Raw genomic sequence first — 13,662 nt, forward strand, 5'->3', positions numbered from 1 at the left:
AGGCCATTATTGTTCCCCTATACAAAAGTTGCAGAAGATTTCAGAAAGATTGCAAAAACAAACGAGAACATTACAGCAGGAATTTGTTCATTAACAGAGAAGGTGTTGGTTAGAACTCTGATTAAAAGGGTATGAAGTGACGAGCAAAATTTTGGAACAGCAGCAGGGCTTTGTTACAGACAAAGGGTTGCAGAGATAAGATTTTTACTCAAATTATATATTCAGTTATGTGTGTATTTACCATGATGTGCAAAATCAATTTATCTCTGGTATGCCTGAATCTTTGTCAGCATTATACTTCTCCTCCATAAGTTAGAGACGTAACTAAACTAAAAGCCATAAACCTTAATCTTAAATATATGAGGATAATTCATTCTGTTCTGCTAAGGATCAATAGCTGTTAGCCTTGATGGCACTAGGTGTCAAGCTCAAAACCAAGAATGATACATGGTAAATCTTCCAAGCTGAGTTCTTTATTGTTTAACACTTATAGACAAAATTTTGCTTGACAGATTTCATATACTATCTCGTCTACAGTATATGAACTATTAGAAAGGGGCTTCTTCATTTTCTCACACCTGCTTTGCTTCTTACTCCTCTGGAAGGTAACACCCACCCACCCCGAATCAGCCTCCTTACTACATTCCATTGGAGCTGGACTGCAATTGGACGCCATCTGCTGGGGAATTAGAGGGCTTCCTTGTATGATTGGTTGGCCACTATGAGAACAAACTGATTGACTAGATGGATCAAGGGTCCGATCCAACAGGGCACCATCTATGTTCTTATATTAAGATACTAAGAGCTGTGGTGGCACAGTGGTTAGAATGCAGTACTGCAGGCTACTTCTGCTGATTGCTGGCTGCCAGCAGTTTGGCAATTCGATTCTCACCAGCTCAGGGTTGTCTCAGCCTTCCATCCTTTCAAGGTCGATAAAATGAGGACCCAGATTGTGGGTGGCAATATGCTGACTCATAAAACACTTAGAGGGTGCTGTAAAGCACTGTGAAGCGGTATGTAAGTCTAAGTGCTATTGCTATATTTTGTGCCTGTCAAAGACCTTTCTATTAGTCTGATTCTGATATGGGAGAAATGGTAGAGTGGAAGGTTAGGAAAAAAAGAGGATAAAAGAAAACATATGTAAAGATTTAAAGGAAAGCCAGAAATTCAAATCTCAATGATGCACACAACAATTACTCAAGTTCATTGGTTAAATGTCCCAGCTGTACTCCCTTAAAGGATTTAGTATCTTGTCAGCATCATGTAAGCATTTTTTAATGAAAGACTAAGTGGGTAAGAAACTTATTGCAGCATGCAGATGCAATGATGGTGAAAACTTCAGATATTGAATTTCTATCTTCCTTTTGTTAGAGAACCAAATACAAGTTTGAGAGAAACAACACAGATGAAATGGGGAAAATAAAGAAATTACAGAAAAGAGTCTGATATGCAGAGAGATGTTATGATTCATATAACTGATAGATTACATAGTTCTATCACATAGATTACATACATATTAAGAATGGACATGAATTTTCTGCAACGAGTCCATGGCTGTTCTACCGACTGTGGCTGACTTTTGCTATTAGGATAGATCTTTCTTATGTTTCTTTGTTTGCTATTAGGATTAGATCTTTCTTATGTTTCTTTGTTTTTCAGGCAAAATATCAAAGTAATCCTCTACATATAGCACTAGTTATTTCAAACTGTTTAAGAGAAGAAAGAAGAATATTGGCTTCAGCAAGTATGCCAGTTCAGGTAATTTTATGATGATGATGAGGAGATAGAAGGAATGTCCATCAAATATGCAAAGCTTCAATATACTAGTACTTTAGAACAGGGGTCCCCAACCACCGGTCCATGGACCGGCACCGGTCCGTGGAACAAGTCCTACCGGGCGCTGGCGTTGGCGCCGCCATCTTGTTTGATGAAAAAGTGCTTCCAGTGAGCTTTTCCGGGTAGAAAGCTCACCGGAAGCACTTTTTCATCAAAACAAGATGGCGGCCTCAGCTGATGTCGGTACTGGGCCGCGCCATAAAAAGGGTTGGGGATACCGGCCGTGGCGTAAAAAAGGTTGGGGATCACTGCTTTAGAAGACCGGTACAAGGTTAAGAGGAACATTGGTCCTAAATTCATTAAAATACTGTTCAGTAGTGAGAAATATAAGATTTCAGCTCAGCGATAGTACTTATGATAAAGATCTACAAGAATCTCTGATTGAACCTGAGACAGCAGTGTGTTACAGTTGCCAAAAAAAAGTCATTGCAATCTCACCTGCAGCCTTGTGAGGTTTTGATAGAGTACTGATCAAGCTGCACCTGAAAAGTTGTGTCCAATTTTGGTTACCACAATAAAGCAGGGATGCTGAGGAGCTAAAAATAAAAAACCTGGGCAAATAATGAGAGGTATAGATAGATCATAGATCAATTGAAGTTTCATGGAGTATTTGTATTTCCCCCCCTGTCCTTTTTTTAAAGTTGAAAGGTGAGAAAATACACTGCTGTTCTTCATTTTAAGTTTTTCCTTTGAAGTAAATTCTGTACCATGCAGAGGTCTTAGGTTCCTAAACATATCTTGATTTGCCATTGAACATTCATCATTTTTAAAACTTTCTTTGGGCTGTTTTTAGATAAACAATTAATGTACCTATGGCAGTCCAATTATCTCCAGTTATTAGGAATACTTTTTGTGAGTCCCACATCTGTGTTTTGCCTTTGAAAAAGCTGAACAAATGGGAACCATTACCAAAAGTCAATTGTCCTTATTGAATTTAGTCTGTTCTCTCTCACAAAAAACTTGCCATTAAATAATCTGTGCTAAGTGGGATAGTATTAATGAACTGACCTATCAATATTCTTTTTCTAGGGACCTCTAGAAAAGTCACTACAAAACTACTTGGGTTCAGAAAGGCAAAGAAAAATCGAGCTCAAGGGTTCTGAAATTAAGAACAGTACACAGGCAAGTTGTTACAGTTTGTACATCTAATATCTGATTGAAGATCTAACATATCAGTAATCCTCCCTTAACAACTGTTCAATGTTACAATGGACACCCACCTCAAAAGGTACTTATAGCCCAATTCTGGAGTTCTGACAGTGGAACACACACCCTGCGGTCACCCAGTTTCCAGCAAAAAAGAACCATGGGAATGCATTGACTCAACAAAGGAACACTTCATTTGCTTAACAACCATCGCAAAAAAGGTTGTAAAATCAGGTTGGCCATATGGGTGCCTCAATGTATGACCATCATGACTTGGGACTGAAATTTGGGGTCCATTACAGTTGTAAGTTGAGGATTAACTATAGCGGTACCAAAAAATTTTATATGGATTAAATATGATGATAACTTGAAACTAGATCCACAAGTACAGAAGAATGAGATGATAATATAATGGAAAGTGGACTGTTGCCCTTTTTAAGATACAGTACAAGTGACACATACCCCATTTGAATGTCCCCATTCAAAGCTTTGAGCTGAAAATATTGTTATTAATTTATCAGGGATAGGTTTCTCCACAACTAAATCGCAGTATCTGAGAATGCTGTCCCACTAATTCTGTTTCCCCGATACTCTTGGGAGCTGGCAAATTAATCCAAGGCTGGGAAAGCTGCTTTGGAATTATGAACACCTACAAAATTCTTTTAATTCCTCTTGGATTCAGCTGGTCTCCTCTTATTGAAGCTAGATTTTTCCCGTGAGCTGTACTTTTTGATTAAAAGCAAAAGAGAAATTTAAGATTGCAGTTCTGTGCATGCTTATCTAAGCATAAGCACCAATGAACAAATTGGGGCTTCTGAATAAACATGCATAGAAACACTATATATCTACAGATGCAATACAGCATGATACACAGTGTAATAGGGTACCATTAGAATGTTTTGCTGAATACACTAAAATTGGTTGGCTGGGTAAAAATCAATCCACTTTTTGGTTTAGTATGATTTGTAATCCCAGCTACTTTTCCCACTAAGGAAGCAGATAGCAATTGTACCATTTCCATTTCATTTCAGAGAAACTAAAGCTTCCTAGGGAATGTCATTATTGTTTGCTATATGCTATGAATTATGTTAGATCTACTTACTACTCAATGCATTTAATCTGAAAACAGCTGACAGAACAAGACGTCAAATATTTAGAAGATTTGCAAGAGGAGTTTGACTTCAGATTTAAAACTATATGCAACATAGGTAAGCTTTCCCACACAATGCATATGAAGAAAAAATGGTGGATCTTGCATATTTGTAAAAATTGGCTGTTAGTTCTATAGGCTATAGGTTTTCATTGAACATCCAGAGTCTTCTTTTTGGAGTGAAGGGCAGGATTTCATTAAGACTCAGACTGCTATTGACACATATTCCATGCAAAATAAATTCCAAATAAAATAGGCCTAACATTTTAGCCTAATGTATTCTTTAGGGCGCATGGCTAAATCCAGCAAAATATTAGTCCAGCTAAGATTGTGCCCCTCTGCATTTTAACATGGAGATAAGTATCCCTGAATTTAATGGTATGTATTTATGTATGAACATATACCTTCATGTTCTATCAGTTTAATCTTTAAGTCACACTGTGGCTGTAATATTTTGTATGAGTAATTCCTTTTTTTTTAAAGAATTTTTTTTAAGGATGCAGTCAGACCAATAGGGGAAAGGAGATTAATTAATTAGTTTTTAATGGAATTCTTTATTTATGTATTTAACAGTAGTTATCTACTGCCCAAATATAAAAGATTCCAGGTTGTGGCTAGACTAGAAAATGTGAATTTGCAGCTATAATAATCCTAAGCTTTTTTAAAAAATTAAATAAAACGGCAAGAAAATACAGGGTTATTTAAGGTTATTTATGTAGTTTGTCTTTTACAATGGATGGTTCAATCCAAGTAATGTTAATGAATTGTTAATGATAAAACAGTAATGGGTTCATTTCTCTAAACCACCCCATTTAGAAGTAGAGATAAACTTTCCATACATGCATACTCCAAAATGCATACAGCTTAGGAGAACCATAATATATTTTGTTCCTTCAGAAATTCAGCTATGAGCGAAAAAGGACTTTGGGCAAGAAGAAGGCCTTAACAATTTTCTTTTCTTTTCTTTTTTGTTCAGAAATGTCCTCTCCAACCTGGGTTTATTCATCACTGAGATAAAAAGGCAGAGCTTTCAGACCAAATAACAGTTATTGGCTAGTTTTTATTGGGGGGGGAAGGCATATTGCTTTAAAATCCAAAAAACTAGACTAAATATTCAGAATACTGACAGGGTACTGATTTTGGTTAATGCTCACTCCTTTTGTAAAACAAACCTGGACAAAGTGAGACATAATACATTAGATAGCACACCAGAATGTATTTATAAACTTACTGAGAGATACATGTTTATATTTATCTAACATTGGTTGCAAGCAAAGTAAAAGTGTGATAGGAAAAAAAATGAAAACACGCTGCCTTAAAACTACTTACACATGCTATTTTGATGGGTTTCCCCTCTCTTATGCTTTGTACATATTTTACATATCTCCTTTTAGAACAGAATGACAAAAACAGTCCTGTCATGAAGCAAGAGATGCTGATGTTACAGGAAATGCTCAATGCTATAGACTACAAGAGAAAGGTTGGTTCATTTGTTTGTCATTTATATACTTTGCTGACTTAAAGGCATCATGGAAAGTCATTTTTCTACTTGCAAATTAAGGACTAATTCCAAATTAAGAACTAATTCCAAATTAACAACAACAACAAAAAGCCAATACAACTAGTTCTTAAAACTGGTCATGGTTTTAAGAACTTCTTGTTGGTTTTTTATTCATTTATCTCTGGGCAACTCCCAGTAAGAACTGAGAATGCTCAAATTCTCTCATGGAGAAACAGGGAGGGAGGGAGGACATGGCAGAAGTCTCCACACAACACTGAAGCAAGGCTTAATTTCTTTCCATCTAATAGCCCCTATGGTCATGTCAATATTTAGACCAGTGTTTCTCCATCTTGGCAAGTTTAAGGTAGATAGAGTTAAGATGGGTGGGCTTTCCCAGAATTTCCCAGTCAATCTTGGGAGTTGAAGTCTGCCTGTCTTAAACTTGCCAAAATTGAGAAACACGCATTTGGATATATACGTACTGCAATATACTGTATTGCTATTTGATAGCTATAATAGAGCAAATCTTAGACAAGGACACATACATTAAATGTACAATTGCTACACAGAGAAATTGTACGATTTAAAAGATATAGAATTACTAGACACTTCAGAAGCAACAAGTCAAACTTGTTTTGGTTGGAACTGTCCTTTCCCAAAATTGTTTTTGATCTTCAAAAGCATCAGAAGGATATAGTGATGATCAGGTCATGTTGCTACAGTGGGCGAAACTGCATCATTATTATTTTTTCCTTGGTTGGAAACATTTTCAAGGATGGGAGCAGGGACCTTTTATTTTTATTTTTTTGCAGAAAATAGATAAGGCAATCCCTTCAGAGCCTAACCTACCTCTTCCACTGCTTAAACTCAAAAAAAAAAAAAAAAAGAACAATATTTACTGTTGAATTTCAGCAGCCTAAGACTGGAGTGCGACTTACTTTCAACACAAGATTTCCCAAACATTATATTTTTCCAAATGTTTTGATTAGCAATGCCAATATAATTGTTTTGAAATCTTCAATATATATTTGCTTTGAAAGCTTGGGTTGAGATTTTGTCCAAGCTAAAGATTTTTCAAAATATATGTGCATTTTAAAATGTATGTGTAGTGTATTCATGTATATACTTCTAATACCGCATTTCTATTGGTTAGTTAACATAGCTTAACGATTGGTTAATAAGAACAGTTTCCGATTGGCCGCCTAAGCGGCGGGAAGTTTAAATACACACCATTGGTTGCGAGCCGCGAGCAGCCGCTATAAAAAGGGCTGCCGCGGCTCGACTTGAGTTGAAGTTACTGGTTGCTAATAAAGAGCTGAATTCAACTCTGGTCTTCGAGTCTGCTTGGTCCTGTCGATAGAACACTGGTGACGAAGGTGGGATCAGAGGAACAAAGACCGTAAGCACGTGGTGACGACAGCCGAAAGATCAATGAGATGGCTGGCAACAATTCACCACCCGCACCGTTCAACCCAGCCGAAGAAGACTGGGAGTCATACATTGACAGGTTCCTGATGTTTTTAGAAAGCAACGAGCTGCAAGGAATCACTGACCAGAGGAAGAGAGCTGTATTCCTGACGCATTGCGGTCCAACTATTTTTAAAATGGCCAAGGCACTAGCAAGACCCAATGATGTTAAACAGATGGCATGGCCAGACCTAAATCGAATGCTGAGAAACCATTACGCACCAGTCGTGTCCAACCTCATTAGAAGACACGAATTCTACAAGCGCAGCCAACTAGAAGGTGAAAGTATTGGAGACTTCGTAGCAGCGTTAAGGGACATTGGGGGAGCATGCGAGTTCCTCAACATGGATGAAGCCATGAGGGATCACATAGTCCTTGGATTGAGAGATGCTACCCTACAGAGCAAGCTGCTAAACTGACCCAACATCACCGCAAATGAAGCCATTGCTGAAGCAACTGCCGCCAAAGCAGTAAAGAAGTCGCAGCAAAAATGAAGCAGATGAATACAACAAACAGTCCGAGCCTGAATAAAGAAAAGAAAACAGAGGGGGCCCAAAAGTATGCTACCACAACCTCCCACCATGAAGATATTTAATCATCAACCAATTCTGAAGATGAAGACGAGGTAAACAGACTCCATTCAGAAAGGAACCGAAGAGAGAGACGAGGGAGAAAACCTGAATTTCAGTGTGCGGGATGCAGGGGGAACCACCTGCAGTCTGAGTGTCGGTTCTTGGATGCCATATACCGGCATTGTGAAAAACGGGGGCACATTGCAAGGGTCTGCCGAAACAAAAAGAGCTATAGTCCAAAAAGACGAGGCAGTACCCCCCCCCCAGAAATAAGGAAAAGCCAACCGGAAGTCGCTGGAGCCGGGAACATAGGAATCAATGGCTCAACGAGAAGGAAGAGACACATCAGACAATCACTATTGGGACGGCCAGAACAACAAACACTAAGAAGGTTCAAATCAACGTCCTGATAGAAGGTGAGCCATGTGAGATGGAAGTAGACTCCGGTTCGTATTTATCAATGGTATCATGGAACACAATAAAAAATTTGATACCAGATATAAAACGTAAAGAATTTGAAGAGCAAAGTCTGATCATCAAAGACTACCAGGGTAACAAGATACCAGTTGTAGGATTGGGACATTTCAAAGTAAAGTTTAAAAAACACACCAAGATTCTTCCATTAGCCATCGTTGACTGAGATCGCCCCAGCCTGCTCGGTTTAGAATGGTTCCAACCGCTTGGAATCGAGGTGACAGGAATCAACAGCGTCGCCATGACGGACTGGGAGAAAGACCTGATGGAAGAGTTCCATGACGTGTTCGACGGAACTCTAGGCAAGTACCGTGGGACCCCTATATCGTTTAGCTTAAACCCGAACATAGCCCCCATCAGGCTTAAAGCCAGACGGGTACCATTTGTGCTAAGACCAAAAATTGATGAGCAACTGAACAAGCTCATTGCTCAGGGGGTGTTAGAGCCAACCGACCATGCCAGATGGGAAACCCCGATTGTGACCCCTATAAAACCAGACGGATCCGTGCGCATCTGTGGTGACTATAAGGCCACCCTGAACCATGCATTGCAACAGAGCACATATCCCGTTCTGTTAGTCCAACACCTGCTGCACTGGGGAGAGGAAAGATCTTTGCGAAGCTCGATCTCGCACAGGCATATCAACAGTTACCAGTTGATCCTGAGACGGCAGAGGCACAAACTATCGTAACACATAGAGGAGCCTTTAAATGCAACAGATTACAATTCGGTGTCAGCGTGGCCCCCGGCGTTTTCCAGAGCCTGATGGAACGCCTCCTCCAAGGATTAAAAGGGTTGGTTCCCTACTTCGATGATGTACTAATATCAGCCGAAAATAAAAAACAACTGAAAGACCGATTAAGGGCAGTCTTGTTAAAATTTAGAGAAGCAGGACTCAAAGTTAAAAAAGAAAAATGCCAACTTGCCACAAATCAGGTCGAGTTCCTAGGATACCTTATTGATGAAGCAGGAATCCACCCCACACACAAAAAAATACGAGCAATAAAAGAAGCTCCCAGACCCAAAAACAAAACAGACTTACAGGCATTTTTGGGACTCATTAATTTTTATCATGTCTTTCTGCCGCAGAAGGCAACGGTAGCGGAACCACTGCATAGACTCTCGATAAAAAAGCCACTTGGAAATGGGGCCACCAAGAAGAAGCTGCATTCCAAAAAATCAAAGACTTAATCACATCTAAATCTGTATTGATCCAATACAGTGACACTACCCCTGACTGTCACCTGCGACGCTTCACCTTTTGGTGTAGGCGCAATACTTAGCCACACACTACCAGACGGCAGAGAAGCACCGATCGCCTTTTATTCCAAAACGCTGTCCAAGACCGAAAGGAACTACAGCCAACTGGACAGGGAAGCCTTGGCAGCCATCTCTGGGGTGAAACGCTTCCACGAATACCTATACGGTAGGACATTTTCCTTAATCACCGACCACAAACCACTGTTAGGAATTCTGGCCGGAGACAGGGCCACCCCCAACATCCTGTCTCCAAGAATGACAAGATGGTCAGAATTTCTCGCAGCCTACAATTACAAGCTCATTTATCGACCAGGAAAAGCCATACCCCACGCAGACGCTTTAAGCCGTTCACCACTACCAGGTCACGACGATGACCCAGCTCCCACCACGCATACCCTGCAAATTGAAACACTTCCTAATTGGCCCATCACCACATCGGACATTGCAAGAGAAACAGCTAAAGATGCACTGATGGCCTGAATACTGAACTGGGTAGGACGGGGCTGGCCAGAAAACGAAAAAACCGAGACTTTTAAACCTTTTAAAAACTGGCAAACTGAATTGTCAATTGAAAAAGGTTGCATATTGTGGGGAGATTGGGTGGTTGTTCCAAAAAAATTACAAGAAGACGTACTAAACATGTTACATGAAGGACACCCAGGCATGGTAAAGATGAAGTCCCTGGCCAGAAGCTACGTTTGGTGGCCAGGAATAGATAAGGACATTGAAACCTGGGTCAAAACATGTAACAAATGTCAGTCATCCAGACCCACTCCCCCTTCGGCACCGGTCCTTGACTGGGAGACACCCAGAGGCCCCTGGTCAAGGATCCATATGGACTTTGCCGGCCCCACAAAGGGATATACTTATCTAATCATTGTGGATGCCTACTCCAACTGGTTAGAAGTCCTCATCATGAATTCAACGACAACGGAAGCTGTCACCAAACAACTGAAGAAACTCTTCGCCACCCACGGTCTACCAGATGTAGTAGTATCAGACAATGGACCACAGTTTACAGCTTTGGCTTTTGAACAATTCCTCGCAGAACAAGGAATAAGACATGCTTTGACAGCGCCAGCTCATCCGGCGGCGAACGGAAGGGCGGAACGCATGGTTCGTTACACAAAAGAAGCATTAGAAAAGCTTGAAGGTAATGACATGCAAGAAAAAATCAATACCATGCTCACCATCCAACATATAACACCATGCACGGCAACTAACAAATGCCCAGCCGAACTGTTAATAGGAAGGAAGTTATGCTCCTACTTGAACAGACTACACCCTACTTACAACCCCGAAAAGCCACCAGACTCGTCCAGTAAGTACCGCTCTTTCTTGCCAGGCGACTTAGTATATGCCAAAAACCTTACTGGAGAACCGTTGTGGTTACCGGCAACAATTACACAAATCACAGGTCCCCGATCATACCGACCAGAAACAACTGATGGCAGATCGTGGAAAAGACACATCGATCAACTACGGTCACGACACGTCGAACGCAACACCGACAATTCCCGAAACATGGAACAAACATTTCCACAAGCACCACCAGAAAGTAATAAAAAAGCCTCCAGTTACAAACCACCAACCAGAAGCTGAAAACCCAGAAAAAAATAAAAATGACTTACGATTAGACAATTCCGGAAAAAGAGAGCTGAAGGAGCACCAGGAAAGAAGCAGCCAAGCCAACTCTACCTGCCCGCACACAATGCTGAGGAACAACAGAGACAATCCAATCAACCCAACAAGGCACGGCGGGAGCGGCATGGCTGAGGCACCCTTCCAGGAGGTTCCAAGGAGAAGAGCGGGAAGGACAGCAGGCCTGTCCGAACCGGTGGAGACCAACACAGAGACTGAACTGCACAGGTCAACTAGGACTCACAAAAGACCCGCCTACTTGCACGACTATGTCACGTAACGTTGGAACAAACCAAGAGTGGAGGGGTGTAGTGTATTCATGTATATACTTCTAATACCGCATTTCTATTGGTTAGTTAACATAGCTTAACGATTGGTTAATAACAACAGTTTCCGATTGGCCGCCTAAGCGGCAGGATGTTTAAATACACACCATTGGTTGCGAGCCGCGAGCAGCCGCTATAAAAAGGGCTGCTGCGGCTCGACTTGAGTTGAAGTTACTGGTTGCTAATAAAGAGCTGAATTCAACTCCGGTCTTCGAGTCTGCTTGGTCCTGGCAATAGAACAGTATGTACATGTTTATTTCAAACATTCAATATAGACAGCAGTCAATTTTAGATATTACAAGCAAAATGTTACCTGATCTTTCTTACTTCCAATGTTGCTGAACAGAATACTTGGTAAATGAGAGTATCAGTTACAGTTGGCAGTCATTGTTTCAAAAGGTTAGGTCATGAGAATCAAGATACTCAAGAAATAAGTTGTATGCAATGCAATTTGGCAAGTTAAAGCCTCAAAATAAAACTTGAGAAGATGGTGTTATCTGGAGAGAGAGAGAAAACAGCCAACTCTGTTCTTCCTCACCCAAAGGAGCAAAACACACAAGACCCCCCCCCCATCACCCTAAACCAAGGTTGGAGTTTTTGAAGGCCAGTAAGGTGAGAGCCAATGCAGATCTCTGGATTCAGTTAGTCTCTTGGCAAAGTTTGTGGTGAATGGTCTGACTGGGCAGCACTTTCTGACTGGTTTTTTTTAAAATGTAATAATAAAAAGGCCCTCCATGGTCCTACTTGGGATGGGGGCCTCACATACACATTTGTGGAAGGCTGAATGGCTTGTCTTTCCCCGTATGTGTCTCCTTTCAAAGCATTAGTAGTTAAAGTTTAAAATAAAGTTAAAGAAGCAGAAGCAATACTTATACAAGCAGCTTTGGTTTGTAGCTGCTCCTGTACTCAGGTTGCTTTCTTGGAAGACAAATGGTTTCTTAAACTAACCACTGCTTTGATGTTGGATGGTGATAAATTAAGCAACAGCAAGCCATGGATATAAATTAAGCTAAAGAATATCACAGCTTAGGTTGTTATACAAATCGGATTGTTGTTTCTCCATTTATGAATTCTTACTTACTGCTTCTAACTACATTATCTATTCTGTTCTTTATAGGAAGTTCTCAGTAAAATGGCACAAATAGTAAGGGAGGTTGATGCCTTGGTGAATAATGTATTAATAGAAGAGTTATTGGACTGGAAGAGACGGCAACAAATTGCTTGCATTGGAGGCCCTCTACACAGTGGGCTTGATCAGCTGCAAAACTGGTAAAGTGTTATCACTAGTTTCTCTGTAGAGCACAACAGGAAGTGTGATGCTGTGTGGTTTTTCCATCTCAGTTTAGTCAGTAAAGAAAATTCTTCTGAGAGATTAACAGAAATTATCGTTAAGTAATTTCTAAGAATCCAAAGAGTCAGAAACAGAGATCATTTAAAGAGGCATTCGTTGGCAACAAATAAAGCTTCTTTAAATGATCTCTGTTTCTGACTCTTCCAACTCTTAGAAATTGTTTAGCATAAAATAAAAGTAAAGGCCCGAAGATGAATCATATAGAAAATGTTTTCATTCCAAATTGTGAAGCCATCGTGAGGCTATTAGCCAACTGTGAAATCTCTCTGCTATGATGATTTGGTAGCCCATCAAGCAGCATATTTTCTAATGGGAAGCGGGGAGGGAACTGAATTTATAACTCATGTTTGTATGGAAGGTTCTCCAAACATATGACAAAATGACTTTTCGGTGGCAAACAGCAATTATATAAAATTGTGGTGATACAAAATAATAATCTAGTTGACTCTGCAAATAATAATAATAACAACAACAACAATATTGCCATACCTAGTGACAGCAGAATCGATGAGAAACAATTTGAAAAAATCACCAGATATCAAGACTTGAAAATTGAACTGCAGAGACTCTGGCATAAACCAATACAGGTGGTTCCAGTGGTACTCGGCACACTGGGTGCTGTGCCTAAAGACTTAGGCAAGCACTTAAAAGCAATTGGCGTTGACAAAATCACTATTGGTCAGCTGCAGAAGGCCACCTTACTGGGATCTGCTCACATAATCTGCCGATACATCACGCAGTCCTAAACACTTGGGAAATGTTCAACTAGAGATTTGTGATACGAAATCCAGCATAGTTAACTTGTTTGCTGTGTACACTGTTGTTTTTTGTGTATAATAATAATAATAATAATAATAATAATAATAATTAATAATAATAATAATAATAATAATCGATTACATACCGAGCTGTTGCAAGACAATCGCTCAGATTGACTA

General features: G+C 40.1%; 1 protein-coding gene across 1 annotated transcript in view; it reads left to right on the forward strand.

Annotated features, from left to right (window-relative positions):
* STAT4 (signal transducer and activator of transcription 4) overlaps positions 1 to 13,662 on the forward strand; it is a 52,606-nt gene that overhangs the window by 11,595 nt on the left and 27,349 nt on the right. Inside the window, exons 4-8 of the mRNA XM_087949549.1 lie at positions 1,660 to 1,758; positions 2,866 to 2,958; positions 4,112 to 4,190; positions 5,527 to 5,612; positions 12,491 to 12,642. Coding sequence (XP_087805675.1) covers positions 1,660 to 1,758; positions 2,866 to 2,958; positions 4,112 to 4,190; positions 5,527 to 5,612; positions 12,491 to 12,642 — 509 coding nt within the window. The remainder of the gene's footprint in view (positions 1 to 1,659; positions 1,759 to 2,865; positions 2,959 to 4,111; positions 4,191 to 5,526; positions 5,613 to 12,490; positions 12,643 to 13,662) is intronic.

Source organism: Notechis scutatus, chromosome 1 (assembly GCF_049901735.1).
Source record: "Notechis scutatus isolate UNSWTSFEM ecotype Mainland chromosome 1, rNotScu1.2, whole genome shotgun sequence".
In the NCBI taxonomy this organism is placed as follows: Eukaryota; Metazoa; Chordata; class Lepidosauria; order Squamata; family Elapidae; genus Notechis; species Notechis scutatus.